The sequence below is a fragment of the Aptenodytes patagonicus genome, chromosome 25 (assembly GCF_965638725.1).
Source record: "Aptenodytes patagonicus chromosome 25, bAptPat1.pri.cur, whole genome shotgun sequence".
In the NCBI taxonomy this organism is placed as follows: domain Eukaryota; kingdom Metazoa; phylum Chordata; class Aves; order Sphenisciformes; family Spheniscidae; genus Aptenodytes; species Aptenodytes patagonicus.
The window spans coordinates 462,107-476,451 of record NC_134973.1 but is presented as its reverse complement, the minus strand read 5'-3'; the positions used below and the strand labels follow the sequence as shown (position 1 = coordinate 476,451).

Sequence of the window (14,345 nt, the reverse complement as noted above, 5' to 3'; positions counted from 1 at the left end):
ACAGAAGCCTGGGCTGTGTTAACAGGAGCATAGCCAGTAGACCAAGGGAAAGCGATTATCCCCCTCTACTCAGTGCTCATTAGCCCACATCTAAAATGCTGTTTTGGGGAGCCATGAGAACTTACAACCCTCCCCTACACATCCCAGGACCCTCAATTCCCTCCCCAAAGGTACCACTGGTACCGCAATATCTCTCAGAATCCCCATTACCTCTGCCTCTCCTTCCAAGTCATCTGTAGGATTCTCCCATCTCTCCACACAACAAGCACTCCAGTTCACTCCAGGAAGCCAAGACCTCCCAGAACCACCTAGGAAGCCCAGAGCCCCTGGGACCCCCCAGTGCCCTCATCTACCCTGCCATCTACCCCAAAACCCTGGCACCCCCAGGACTCTCCTATTCCCTCAGGATCCTCCATGCACCCCAAGACCTCTCAATCCCTAGACACACGCACACCCTCCCCCATGCCCAGTGAACACAGGCACCCAGAGCCCCAGTGCCCTCCACCCACCCCTCCCCAGGGGACCCAGGAATCCAGGCAATCCTGGTCCCCACCACCACCCATCCAGGACACTCAGGCCATTGGTCTCCTGCTCTCCTCCTGTTCCTTGCGAGAAGCACCTGGATGTCTGGGATCCCCAGCAGAAACAAGAAGACCCAGATGGGCAGTTCAGGAGCCACTTTTATTCAACCCAAGAGTGGGGGGAAATTGGGGGAGCCCCATTGCCTAGTGAAAGGGTCAGGGCAGGGGAGTGAGTATTCCTGGAGGCACAGGGTTGCAGTATGGGGAGTCTTTGTGTCCCCCATGCCCTAGCATGTACCCTGGGGGTGGGGGGTTGCCGGAAACCACAGGAGGAACCCATTGTGGGGAAAGGATCTGGGGGCGATTTTGTCCCATAGAGATGCCCATGGATGCTAGCTGGGGATCCCAGTATGGGGTGCAGAGCTTTTAAGGCCCCCCCCTAAGTATTATTGGGGGTGTCAGGTGATCTTGAGGGATCCTCAAGGCAGTTGGGGCCACGCAAGGCACGGGGTACAGTGAGGACACAAGCCTGGAGGTCAGTATAGGCATGGGGCAAGGTGCCCCGGGTGATCCAGCGCCGGGTGCCTGGCTGGTAGGCGTGGATCAAGTGGGTGTCCCGGTAGGTCTCATGACTGTACCCTCCCAGTACGAGCAGCTCCCCCCCCAGCACAGCTGCGCCCCCAACTACATGGGCATGGGGCAAGGGGCTGAGGAGGACCCAGATGTCCAGCTTGGGGCTGTAGACCTCAAAGGCCAGCTGGTCCCTGTAGCCAGCCTGCCCATCCCGCTGGCACAGCCCCCCAGCCACATAGAGCTGCCCACCCGCCTCCTCCATGATGTGCCCAGCTCGCTGGCCATTCATGGGGGCCAGGAGCATGGCAGGCGCACCTGGGATGTAGCGCAGCATGGCTGCCTGGCACTGGCATGCCTCATCACACCCCCCTGACACGTAGAGGGCACCATCCAAGGCACTCGCTGCATGCCCGCACAGAGCCATCGGCAGGGGCTGGCACCTCCTAGGCAAGGAGAGAGGGAGAGGGTGAAGGGCAGGTTAAGCAGGGCTGCCCCATGGTGACTGCCTGCCCAGGAGTTTCCCAGTGAGCCATGGCTCCATTGACTGCTCAGCAGTCAACGCTGGCCAACACCCAATGAGCCCCAGTGGGCAGCATCAGCTAACAGATAATGGATGCCCAAGGGCCATCACTGTTCAAGACTTTGTAGACCCCAAAAGACACTATTGGTCAACCCACAGTGGACTCCCTAATGGACAATATTGGCCAACAACCAACAGAGCACCCAATGAACATAGCTGGAAGATGTTTAAATGATTCATCTTATTGGCAGATGGCCAACAGACCCTCAGTGAATACTGTTGGCCAAAAACTCATTCACCACCCAATAGGCACCACTGGCCAACACCCAATGACCTCCAAGGGACATGGTTGCTCAACACCCAGTAGACCTCTTCCAAAGGCCACTGTAGGCCCATTGTCCATTGGAGGCTCAGTGACCCAAAGACCACTCAATGGGCACCGCTGGCCAATGCAAGGGGCTGCTAGGGCAGAGGAAAGCAGGTGGCCACGTAGAGTGGTCTCACCTCCAGGTGTCATTGGCCAGGTCATAGCGCTCCACAGTGTCTGTGCAGTAGAGCTCCCCCGAGCTGCCCCCCAGGGCATAGATGAAATCCCCAAGTGCCACAGCGGCAAAGTAGCTCCGCCCACAGGTCATGCTGGCCAGGCGCTCCCAGGAATCATCCATAGGCTGATACCTGTGTTTGAGAGGTAAAGAGGCAAGAAACTACCTGTTATCTACGATGTCATAAGGTAATGTTGGCACCACTGAGGGCAACAACCCACCTACAACCAGCCAATCCCATAATGCCTTGGGGCCACATAGTCCCCTTGCGTGGGAATATCCTCTCCTTTCTGGGCAATAGCAAACCCATAATGCCCTGAGGCATCTCCAGATAGGAGCCTCCCTGCCCTATCCCCAAAAAGCCTGTAACATCCCAGAGTCAAAGGGCACCTCCCAGTCCTACACCCAACCAATCCCCGAATGCCTTGGGGCCACTTGACCCAACTGCAGTGCCACAACACCTTGGGTCCATGGGGCAGCTCTAGCTCCACCAACACCTCCTCTGATCCCACCTCTAGGTCCTCTGTAGCCCTCACCTGTAGACACTGGCCAGGGTATCATGGACCCCGTAGTAGTGCTTTCCACCCAGGACATAGAGGATGTTGCCCACCACAGCTACAGCATGGCGGAAGCGTGGGCCATCAGGTAAGTGCCCCAGTGGCCGCCACTCCACCTGCTTCACCAGCCCCACAGCACTGCGGTAGCAGTGGGCAAACCAGAGGTGTCTGCTGGGCTTCCGGGCAGCCAGGTTGGCCGTCAGTTTCTCTCCACCACAAACCACCAGCACCTCTTGCAGGGAACGCACCCGGCATGGCAGCTGGGCCATGGGGGCCAAACTTGCTACCACAAGCTCGTGGAGGACCTTTGGGTCAGCTACCCCTGCAGTCACTGATCGGACCTTCTTCAGCTCCTGGCCAGACATGAGGGCAAAGCGAACAGATGACAGGACTTCCTTGGCTAGATCCTCTTGGCCATCTCCATTGGCCATAAGCCACCGGGATGCTGCTTCCAAAGCCTCTAGTTCATAGAGGACATTGAGACCATCAGAGCGGAGGAGGCGGATGAGAAGATGTGCAGGAAGATCCAGGAAGGCTGGTGTGGCCGCCACGCTGGGGAAGGTGGCCAAGATGTAGTCCTCTGCTACACGGGCCACCTGGGCCAGCCCATAAGCCACAGCAAAGGCCAGCACATCCAGGCCAGTTTCTGGGGTCAGGCCATGGGTGAAAACATCCAGGCAGAGGGTGAGGAGCCCCCAGGCCTGGTAGCGCAGGGAGGTCTCAGCTGCCTCCAGGACTGCGGGCCACGGCCCTGCCACAGCCCCTGTGTAGGCGAAGGACAGGAGGAGGCGCAGCTCGGCTGGGGACAGCCCCGTGGCCAGCGGGACGGTGGGGTTGTGGGTGGCCTCCCGCATGGGGCAAGTGAAGAGGGCCCGGAAGAAGTCACAGGAGCAGCTCAGAGCCAGGCGCTGAACTAGGGGGAAGGAGGAAGAATGGTGTGGGCAGCAGGGGACCCTTTGCACCATGCAGCCCTCTGGGAACCCAGGTGTCCTGGCCCTCCCCCCTCCCAAACCCCCAGCTCTCCTGAGGGGACCAGCCCCATGGGCACCTCTATCTCCTCATCCCCACCTGGAGCCTCAGCCCCCAGCATCCCTGCTAGGGGACCCAGCTGTCCCAGCATGCCCTGCCCCCTTCCCAGGCCCTCCCGGGGGACCCCCACCCCCAGCTCACCTGGGATGACCTCGTCCCCTGCCCGGAGCTGGAGGTCACAGCCCAGGCCACTGGCATGGAGTTGCTCCATGGCTCTTAGCGTCTTCCACTGCTCCTCCAGGGGCTTGGGACCCCCCTCCTGGGGATCACTCTCCAGCCGTGGGGCACAGGCGGCCACCACTCGGGGGGCTCCCAGGGCCTGGGCGGCCTCCTCTACCTCCTTCTCCCGGCCATGGGGCACAGTTCCTCCATAGGCAAAGGCCAGCACGGCCCGCCAGCCCCATAGCGTGGCCCCAGGAGGCAGCGGGACATGGGGTGGGGGGCTCTGGCGCAGCTCTCTGGTCCTGTCCTCCAGGAAGTGGAGGAAGAAGGAGCTGATGGAGGCCAGGACCACGGCATGGGCCACATCGCCCTCCGGGCCCACAGCCACATCCACCAGCTGTCCTGCGGTGCGGAGGTGGTCGGCGGTGGCCAGGAAGTGTCCAGCGTGGGCCCCATCCCGCAGGCTCCACTGGGCTGGGGCCGGCCCCTCTGCAACCCACATCTTGCCTGTGGGAACACACGGATCAGGGGGGTCAGGGTGCTGTCTCCATAGCCAGAGCTTCTGGCCCACAGCAGGAGTCCTGGCTGGGTACACGGGGTCCTGCTACTGGCACTGCCCCACAGTGAAAGCCACTGGATCCATCGCCAAAGCCTCTACCCCATAGCTGAGGCCACCAGGAACTGCTACTGCCCCATAGCTGAATTTAATGACCCTTGGCAAAACCACAGCCCCATAGGTGAGTCCAACAGACCATGTTGCTGCCTCATAGCTGAGGCTGATGTCCCTCATCTGCCTCACTGCTGAACCCTCAGGATGAAGCTACCGACCCACAGCCAATGCTGCTGCCCCAACTGAAAGCCACAGCCCCATAGCTCAGTCCACTGTCCCCCATCAAACCCTCCGCCCTGTAGCAGAAGCCACCAAGCCCTTCCCCAACCATTGCCCCATAGTCGAAACTACTGGTGCTCCAACAGTAGCAAAGCCGCTGGTCCCCAGAACAGCTCCCCGGCGAAGCCGCCTGTCCCACCTGTTTGGTGCACGGCAGTGGCTGCTGTGCGCTGCCTGTCACCTGTTGCAATGCATTGCACTGCGAGTTGCGTGTGACGTTGCACGTCATGTGCCCTCTTGCACTGCTTACTGTTGGGGTGTGCTGATCCTCGTGCAGCACACTGTCACACCACGGTGCGCTGCACGCTGTCGCCCCCCCTGCCCCGTCACGAGTGGCACCTCACGTGTTGCTCGCTGTGTTTGCACGGTGTCGCGTGTCCTTGCTCAGGCCACACGCTTTGCAACCCGGCGTGGTGCATGCCATATGCTGTGTCCTGCATTGCTGCGCGGCATGCCGCACTGTGCCATGCCACGCACTTGTCCCCCCTTACCGCCTGCCGCCGCTCCGGAAAGCTCCTGTGACCCCCCGGGAATGTGCCTGGGTAATTATAGCCCAGACAGGACACGTGGCCACGGCCGGGAGCTGGGAGAGGCCCAGGCGGAGGGAGGTCCAAGGCCCTGGAGCCCTGGGATGGGGTGGCGGGGACACCCACGTTCCCTGAGGACAGGCAGTGGGGCGGGTGGAAGCTGCCGGGAGTTTTTTCCCCTATCAGGCAGCGGGAAGGTACAGGCAGGGCTGAAAAACCTGGGTTACCCTGAGCAGGTCCTGTTGGGGCTCTCTGGCCCATCAGACCACCCCCAAACCTTGCTCACCTCAAGAGCCCAGGGTGAAGCAGGGCCCCCCTCAAAAGTCCTTGGGTGAGAGAGAAACAAACCCCCTGCTCTCCCAGCCCCATGGGGGGTGACCCCCCCACCCACCCATTGTGCTCCTGAACTGGAGCCCAGCCCCTCTGACCCCTGCACCAAAGAGCCGGGGGCCCCCAGCCCTGGTGCCAGGAAGCACATGGGGACACCAGCCCCTTGACCCAGCCCCAAGCACTCCCAGAACCATCCTGCACCCCCCTGGGACTCCCACCGGCCCACAGAGAGCACACACCAGAGAGCAGCACAGCCTGCCATGGTTGTGACCGTGCGTCCCCCTGTGTCGCTCTGTCCCCTCCTCTGCTGTCCTTGGGTCCCTCAATCCCCTTGTCTCCAGTTCCCCTATCTCCTGTCCCCTCCCCTCACACCTCCCTGTGTTCCCCTATCCCACATCCCTGCTTCCCCTAGTGCCCATATTCCCTGTCTCTATTAACTCATATCCCCGTCCCCAAATGTCCTGTCCCTGTACCCTCATAGTCCCATGTGTCTGGTTGAATTCTGTGTCCCCAAAGATGACGATTTCACAGCCTTTCCAAGTCCATTTTCCAGCACTTACCTACCACAACTGTGAGATTTTTTTTTCCTTCTATCTAGTTAGAATTTCCCTTTCTGCAACTTGTGCTTGTTATTTCTCATCCTTTACTGAGCACCTGAGCCTGCCTTTTCTCTAACCAAAATGGTATTACATCAGCCCTTGACCTTCTTTTCTCCAGGCTGAATGATGCAGTTCCCCTCACCCCTCATCACGCATCCTGTGTCTCAACCCTCTACACCTTCTTGGTGGCTTTGCTGGACGTGCTTCAGTTTGCACGCAGAAAATTCAGCTGGACACAGCCCTGAGCAACCTGCTCCAACTTTGAGCAGGAAGATCTCCAGGGGTCCCTTCCAACCTCAGCTATTCCCCAATTCTAACCCTGCAGTTGTGGGCTCTAGACTTCCTTAAATGCTTATCAGAGAAAGTCCCCAGGCTCCCGAACACCTTGTGGGCAATCTATATCCCCCACCCCAAATTCCTAATCCTCAACCTAGAGCCAAGCACTTCTTCAGAAGTTTTGACTCCAAACCCTTACTGATGGTCTCAGTGCAGTGCAATCCCAATCCTTGCCAAAAAATCCTGCAGGACCCACTTGAAACTACAAGAAGAACCCCTAAAAGACCAGACTGAAAACGGTAAGTGTACCCCTCAAGCTTGCGTGCGCAACAGACACGGAGGCAAAGTGACTTGTGCATGAAAAAGAAATCTCAGCAGGAGAAGCAGATCGAAGCTTCCTCTCCAACGGCTCCACCTGTTTTGCGTCTCAGCCCCAACACTGTAAACAGCCAGACGATGTCAAAACGTTGCGACAACTGCTGATTTGACAGTATCTTTATTACACAACGTCTTATTACATACAACATTCAAAAGACAGCTTGCAGGGAGGAAAGGCTACATTTACAGCTTGGGAGGTCCCGTCAGCCTCCAGCCCTCCTTGTTACCTATCTTCATTAGAGCAGCAGTAATTCCAAACCCCAAACATGCAGTGGTACCAGTCATGTAACTGTGAGCTGGAAAAAACAAATCAAACAATAAAAGATCTATTAGGGCACAAGTACTATACACTAGATCATAGAATCATAGAATCATAGAATCATTGAGGTTGGAAAAGACCTCTAAGATCATCGAGTCCAACCGTCAACCCAACACCCCCATGCCCACTAAACCATGTCCCTAAGCGCCTCATCTACTCGTCTTTTAAATACTTCCAGGGATGGGGACTCCACCACTTCCCTGGGCAGCCTGTTCCAATGTTTCACCACTCTTTCAGTAAAGACATTTTTCCTTACAGACTGCAATTTTTCCATGAACTACTCACAGTCCCTTCACCATCAGTAACATTGTTTGCCAAGAGAAATCAGAAAAGTGATCTTTTTTTAAATTAAGTTTTCTCATGCTTTTAGCTTGCTGTTTGAAGTATCAGTTTCTATAATCCACTACCTCGTCTCCTTACATAGGCAAACTTAAATTGCTTATTTCAGTGACAAAAATAACAATTGCTGCTTCCAATTCTCATCAGCTCAGCAACTAGGAAAAGTAAAGATAAATTCTATTTCACCACAATTACAATTTAAATAAATCCCACACATCTTTAACACTGAGTCTGAAAATGCCTAGAAAAAACAGAGCTGTATAAATATCTGCAGGAGCTAATCTAGCCTGACGAGGTGCCATAGCAGCAACAGCAGCAAGATACAGCTTGTCCCTCAGAGTGCATGAAGAAGTCACAAGGCAGATGTTAGATTCTATTTTCCATGTAAAATAAATCCCATTTGTGGCCAAGAAAACATGGATTTCCACAATTACATTTTTCATACCCTGCAATTTCAAGTTATAACGGGTAGTTCTAACTGGCAGTACTGGGTCAGCTCTATCTCTGGTCTCCTTCCGTAGCAGTATTTATTTTAGCAGACCTGTACAATGGCATGTCAACGAAACTGGCATGTAATGGAATTCACATGCTGAGATGAATCTTTACCAAATAAGCCTGACATCAGGATTATTTCACATTTCTCCCTAACAGAAAGGTTTCTAAAACCAGAGAGGGCTCATTTCATTACAGGCATTATCCACATTTACCTCTTGCACCTAAGACAGCTCCTGTTACGCAGCCTCCTATGAAATAGTTCAAGGGATCCTCTGGTTCCTCTCGGATTTGGGCACTGAGGCAGGTAGTTAAGCCAAACACAGCTCCTAGTGTAGCTGTAAACAAGAGGTAAAAAACCAAAACAAAACCCCTCAAGGAACTGAGAATTACATACGTACAAAGCACATTTTTGAGACGCACGGTGTCGTACAACAGTTCCTCTGGGAGAAAAAAGGAAAATGAAGCAAGATCAGCTTTCGATTACCCAGGGGCATCATATCATAGCCATTATGGTGAGACTCAGCATTATGAAGTCCCATCTGGTTCCTTCTGGTACCTCCTCCACTCCAGCCATGCAGCCACCTCTGTGCCACGCAGGTTCCGTGCAAGCAGGTCCAGCTCAGCAGTTAGCTGGATCCCCAGGAACCCTGCTGTGTGCCAGCACACAAGGCAGGCGCGTTCAAATGGCTACGGACAAATGCCACCGCATCCAGCTTGGTTTAATAACTAAGCTCAGACTTAATAAGAACCCCTCCAGGTGAGGCAATGGGGCAGCCCCCAGCAGCCAGGAGGTAAGAGAAGAGAAGCAGGTTTCTCTGTAGCACGTTTCCCCAGGGCGTAGGAAATAGGAGAGCTCTGTTTGGGCTCCGTGCTGAAACTCAGCTCACAAGTCCTTGTGAATCCAGCCTCACAGGGCTTCAGGCAGAGACACTCAGACAGCTCTGCTCTCCTTAAGGTCGGTTTGTCCCGGCACTTTACTCCTCTGCCTGGGGCTTGCAATGATTTTTGGATAGTAGAAAAATGGATTGAGTTTGTAAATTATTCTTTTTGTAAACTGATTTTGATTTTGTAAATTGATTTCATATATTGAATTAAGAAATTGCAAAGTAGCATTGTCTTGTCCACTGAATTACATACCTCAGCTCATCAGACCCTACATCTATGTAACTGAAAAGTTTGGCAAATAGCTGTGTCAAGCAAATACACTAAAAGGTTTTCTTTGTTTGTAATACAGGTTCTTGATCATGAAATGTGAAACTGGCTACCAGGCACCATCTGCAGATTTCAATTAATCTTTCTTGGGACCAACAAAAATGTCCAGGATAAAAATTTTCAATCTCTGTGGTAAACTAGTAAACCACAAGCTCATGTTACAAACCTCTGCAGTTTTTCAGCAGCAAATGCAATTATGCTGATCCTAAAATCAACTGAAAAGAGCACTGAAGAAACAAAACCCACAGACCGAAGACTGTATTTCAGCTTCCCTGCTTTGGACCAAGGAGTCTGTAGGTAAAACACATGGCTTCAGACCACAAGTTCTGGCCCCTTAACAGCGGACAGGATAAGCCCTTCCTCAGGTGCGAGAGCTGGTGAAAGGATTCAATATGCTGGTTTAGGATTACGGGATTTATTGAAATCATAATTGGTTACATTATCTGGTCCACTATAATGACCTTTTATGGCTCAACTCATTACAGGAGATTCCAGGTCCTGCTTTAGAGTTGAACAACTCAAAAATGCAGATCAGTCCAGATTGTGAAGCTTGTGAACTAGCTTCCAGTTCAGAGCAGTAGCGCACGGGGAAAGACAGAGGTGGCGTAAAACATTAAATCAGACTGAAAAACTAGATGAGTTTGGTGAGAAGAAAACTGTGTGCTTGCCAAGGGGCTGGGGGAGCTTCAGCCTTGCGGATCTGCACCTGGAATAGCCCCCTCAGTTCCCTGTCTACCTCTTCAGTGACCACTTTCTCTTGCAAAACACAGACAATTTAGGACAACTGAGTGGTTTCCTCTTGGCTATACAGCATGATGGGAAAAACCCTACATTTATTTTCCTTTTGCCATCAAAAACATTGTGTTTGCTCTTCAGCAAGAGTGATTTATTAAGTGCAATGCCTAAACAGATGAAGTAAACGACTAAGACGAGTTTGCTTCCACTATACTTTTGCCCAGAAACTAGCTGTTTTGCAAATACTGATAATGTGTACCTTTTACTTTAGACTGCAAAAAATGCATTACCTAAACTTTAAATAAACAACATGGCTTTAAATAAAGAACGTGGGAGGCAGAGACTGCCTCAGATGCACCTTCAGCCTGAGCTGACACAAATGTTCTTCTGTCTCAAGCATTAATTCAGGAGTTTCTTTTGCCATCGCCCATATGATTACTGGTATTACATTATCCAGGTGTGAATAACCGTTCCATTCTATGCTGTGCTGTGCTATCCCTATTTGACATACAAATAAGCAGTGTGTTAGAGGAAATACAGCAAAAGGAAATACCAGCTGTAAAGCTTTGCACTTCTTTCAAGTCACGTTAGCATTCTGGCTCTTGGCTTCCATCCTTAAATAACCACCTGCCCTCGAGGCCTGCGGAGGAGGAACAACCAATGCCGAGCACCGAGTCGCAGGTGAAGGCGGAGGCTGAGCCAGGAGGCCTCACCGGAGGCCGCCCGTGCCGCGGCAGAGCAGGGCGGCCCAGGGGACCGACCGATGCGGAAGCGCCCGCCCGCGAGGCACCGCCACGGCCGGCTGGAGGGGACGGAGGCCCCGGGCCCTTACCCATGGTGACGCTGTCCGCGGCTGCCATCTGCAAGGCGGCCAGGGCCGAGCCGGGCTGCAGCAGTATAATGCGGTAGGCGGTACCGACCAGGCCTGCAACACAGGACGGCGTCAGTCAGCGCAGCCCCGCCGGCGGTGCCAGGGCTCCCGCCGTCGCGCCCAGCCGGGCCGCCACCGCCGGCTCCCGTCGGTACCGCCTCGTAACCGCCCGGGCCCCGCTTCGCCGCCGCCCTCCCGACCCCCCCCCCCCTCACCCGCGGCGGCGCCGACGCGAGTGGTGAGCCAGGTGCGGCGCGGGCACTCCTCGCCCTCGGGGCCGTCCCAGTAGCCCGCCATGGCGCCGCAACAGCACGGGCGCGAGCACCGGCGCGCTCTCGCGAGAGGGCGGCGCGGCACCGCCCCGCCCCGGCCGCCATGTCAGCGCCGCGCCGCCCTCCTCGCCCGGCGGGGGGCCGGGGCCTGCGGTCTGCCGGGGCCGGGCGGGGCCTGCGGTGTGCCGGGGCCGGGGCCTACGGGGGCCCGGGTCTGCCTGAGCTGGGGCCTCCTCCGGCGGTGAACAGGCCCCCGGTACACGCTGAGTGAACGGCATCCTCCCGAGCTGAGCTGGTGCTGGAAACACCGTTATCAGCTCAGCACGGCGCGATCCCTGGGCCAGGAACCTCATTCTGCCGTGGCTGTCACTGGCAGGTCGGATGTCCTGCCTCCAGCTGGCGGGTGCTTGAGTGCACCCTTGGAAATCCTTCAGAAAAGTGATTGTATTTAATGTTGTCAGCTCACGCCCAATCCGTGGCTCTTAACTTGCTTTCAGATGGTGCAGCTCTGTGTCTAAACCTAAACAACATACACTTCTGGTAGCTCTGATCCTTTAATTTCTCAGTGCTGGCTGTTTTGTGGTGGTTTGGGTTGGGTTTTTTTTGTGTAGGGGCTACAGTTATAACTAAATAGTACTTGGATTATTTTTTACAAATTTTCAAGGACTGCATTCTAATTCTCTGGCTGTCTCCATATACTGTTATACTGGTATCTCCCATTTTTTCCTTCTGAAATAATAAAGATGTTTTGACACACTTAGGCCATGCTGTATTGTAGGCTACAGTGTATGTATTTCTTTTTCCAGTTGTTCTCAGTTTGCTAATAAAAACATTCAATGACTCGCTACCATGCTTTCTCAGCGGTATCCCTCCAAGCCAAGCTCTTCCAGTTCTGTTTTCCCCACCATTGAAATAACTCCAGCCAAATGGAAGAAGGCTGTAACTGGATTGACGCTTAGCTCAAGCTTTCTCTCACCTGTCTACTTCTCTTTCCCCTTTACATGAAAAGCTTATTGAATACTTTATTTGTGCATTTCCCAATTAAGCTGGAGTCCCCCACCACACCCCTTTTCTGGGATAGCTCAAAGCAGCTGGAGGTGTATGCTAGCTCCTCCTCCCCAGGTTACCCCAAGAAACAGCCATTTGTTACCAGTGCTGGATGCCAGACAGCAGCACAGCCTAAGCTTTCCCAGCCCAGAGGGGAGAATGGGGCACAGCCAGGGACCAGAGCACTGTGAGGGTCTGTGACTCAGCGCCTGGCTTTGGCACAGCAGAGACTTGCTGGGGTGACATGCACAGTAGGCATGGCAGGGCAGACAAGTCCTCTTCGTCCCAGGGCTGTCAAGTGTCAGTTTTAGAATGAGTTGGTACAGGGTGTATTAATGACAGAGGGAGGCTGAGTCTGGTTGCACGCTGTCCCTTGTATCCCATAGTACTGTATGTATCCCATACTGTATATCCCATACTGTACTGCTTCCCCTGTGCCCTAAGGTGGCGGCTGTTTTTGTAACTGCAAAACCAAATGCAACAATCAAGTGCTCACTGGCAGTTTATAGGGCAGCTTTATTCCTCCTGCTATGTCCTTTCTAAGCACATCTAACAGGGGGCTCTGTGACAGTTATGGACAGCAGGCCTAGAACACCCATGGCTACATGGTGGCACACGGTGCAAATGCTCTTTCCCCAATATAAACATAGGGAAGCTGTGAGAAGCTATTCTGTCCCGAGTGTGTTACACACAGTGGATGCATACCACTCCTTCCACAGACAAGGGAGGTGGGACCAAGACTTCCCCATTTCTCTCCTCATTTGCTGCAGGTGCAAAGCCTGTAGCTGCAAGACACATCACCTGGTTTTATGCAGCTCTTAACTTGCCTTACCTATAGACCACAGTTAACCTTAGGGACTGGCACACTGCTGCTGTGGTTTATTTTTCAGAAGCCTGTCCTCAGGCTTCTGAATGCTGTAAGACACCTCCTAGGCAATTAGTGCTCATTAGACAACTGTTACAGTAAGATGTAACTATTATCTTACTATAAGCAGGCAAGTTCTAGGGAAAGGCACACATTAAAAAAAAAAAATCAATCTAGGTAAGTAACATTACTCTTAAAACATCTAACTTAATCATAAAAATATTTGGAGTCAACTGTAGACTATGGCCACAAACCAGTTAGCTAATACAGTGTATTAGTTCCCTTAACTGTTAAATGGGGGAAGGGACTTGCCATCCTACCACAAGCTGCAAATAACTTTGTTTCCTTCTACCTCTGAAACTTACTTTAAGAAATGAGGACAGAACCACTCACCCACAAGTCACATTCAAAACATTTCCCTATCCTCCCCTCTTTTGGGAGCTTTTTGTATGGCCTTATTCAGCAGACCTCCTATCTGCATCTAAACTCGCACTCCGAACTCTCCAGAACAGGAACTGTATCTTGACTGCAAAATGGACCACCATTAGTGAGCTACTTTCCCATGGTCAACATAAAAAGCATTTCCCATGTGTACAATTAGTGCGGACTGAGGCTTTGCATGGCCTGCTCAGGTAACTGTTAGCAGCAGCAGATGTCCTCCAGCTGGGGGCTTGACTGATACCCTCTGGTCTCTTGAACAGGAGGAGGACATCAAATACAACATTACTACTTTGCCTTTCCTAGGTTTCATTAGAAGCTGAAGGTAAGCTACCAGAATTCGACCAGGGATGGCTCGTTTAAAACATACCCCACATTCAATTCACAAATATCCTTAGAAAAGGCATTCACTGCCCACCTCCAGCAACTGAATTACCCATGTTCGTGATGACAAATTCAGCTTTCATATCTTTAAGCCCTTGAAATGAGGTAGTCGAAAGGGAACTCTGAATACTATCTTTAAATGAGAGACTTTTATTTTACAGAAATTATCTTTGAGCATTTCTTTGCAAGATACCTGTACCGTAACCTAAGAGATAGGAATTAAAATTGACTTAAGGATTGACTTAAAGAGTCTAGTTTAGCAATTCTCTCTTAGCACCTCCGTTGCTCTGTGCTAATCTTCACAGGGGGGAAAAAATTACCCTGGAAAATTAAAATACCTTTATAAAATTAAAATACCTTTATAACATTCTGTCTGAATTCATCTGCTAGCCGCATAATGGACTCCAGAGTTCAGTTTAAGCAAGTCAGTGCACAGAAAGACCAAAGAACAAGGGGAGAAAAGCG

The 14,345-nt window shown here is 53.0% G+C and overlaps 2 protein-coding genes across 2 annotated transcripts; both read right to left on the bottom strand.

Annotated features, from left to right (window-relative positions):
• Nucleotides 1–662: 662 nt before the first annotated feature.
• KLHL33 (kelch like family member 33) lies at nt 663–4,988 on the bottom strand. Its single transcript, XM_076359218.1, has 5 exons — nt 4,933–4,988; nt 3,884–4,411; nt 2,693–3,626; nt 2,119–2,289; nt 663–1,537 (listed from the first exon to the last, which is right to left on the bottom strand). The coding sequence occupies exons 2-5, from the start codon at nt 4,404–4,406 to the stop codon at nt 961–963; spliced, it is 2,205 nt and encodes a 734-aa protein (XP_076215333.1). The 5' UTR covers nt 4,407–4,411; nt 4,933–4,988; the 3' UTR covers nt 663–960.
• Nucleotides 4,989–7,005: 2,017 nt separating this feature from the next.
• Nucleotides 7,006–11,210, bottom strand: NDUFA11 (NADH:ubiquinone oxidoreductase subunit A11). Its single transcript, XM_076359314.1, has 4 exons — nt 11,090–11,210; nt 10,836–10,928; nt 8,269–8,391; nt 7,006–7,199 (listed from the first exon to the last, which is right to left on the bottom strand). Exons 1-4 carry the CDS (start codon nt 11,169–11,171, stop codon nt 7,087–7,089), a joined length of 411 nt encoding a protein of 136 aa, XP_076215429.1. The 5' UTR covers nt 11,172–11,210; the 3' UTR covers nt 7,006–7,086.
• Between the last annotated feature and the right edge of the window lie 3,135 nt (nt 11,211–14,345).

What these genes read in the sequence shown, in the direction of transcription:
- NDUFA11 (XM_076359314.1), bottom strand. Translation starts at nt 11,171, where the DNA reads ATGGCGGGCTACTGGGACGGCCCCGAGGGCGAGGAGTGCCCGCGCCGC. An exon ending in TCGCGTCGGCGCCGCCGCGG is followed by an intron (nt 10,929 to 11,089) that starts GTGAGGGGGGGG and finishes CCTGTGTTGCAG; the next exon opens with GCCTGGTCGGTACCGCCTAC. An exon ending in CGCGGACAGCGTCACCATGG is followed by an intron (nt 8,392 to 10,835) that starts GTAAGGGCCCGG and finishes TCTTGTTTACAG; the next exon opens with CTACACTAGGAGCTGTGTTT.
- KLHL33 (XM_076359218.1), bottom strand. Translation starts at nt 4,406, where the DNA reads ATGTGGGTTGCAGAGGGGCCGGCCCCAGCCCAGTGGAGCCTGCGGGAT. An exon ending in AGGGGACGAGGTCATCCCAG is followed by an intron (nt 3,627 to 3,883) that starts GTGAGCTGGGGG and finishes CCTTCCCCCTAG; the next exon opens with TTCAGCGCCTGGCTCTGAGC. An exon ending in ACCCTGGCCAGTGTCTACAG is followed by an intron (nt 2,290 to 2,692) that starts GTGAGGGCTACA and finishes TCTCAAACACAG; the next exon opens with GTATCAGCCTATGGATGATT.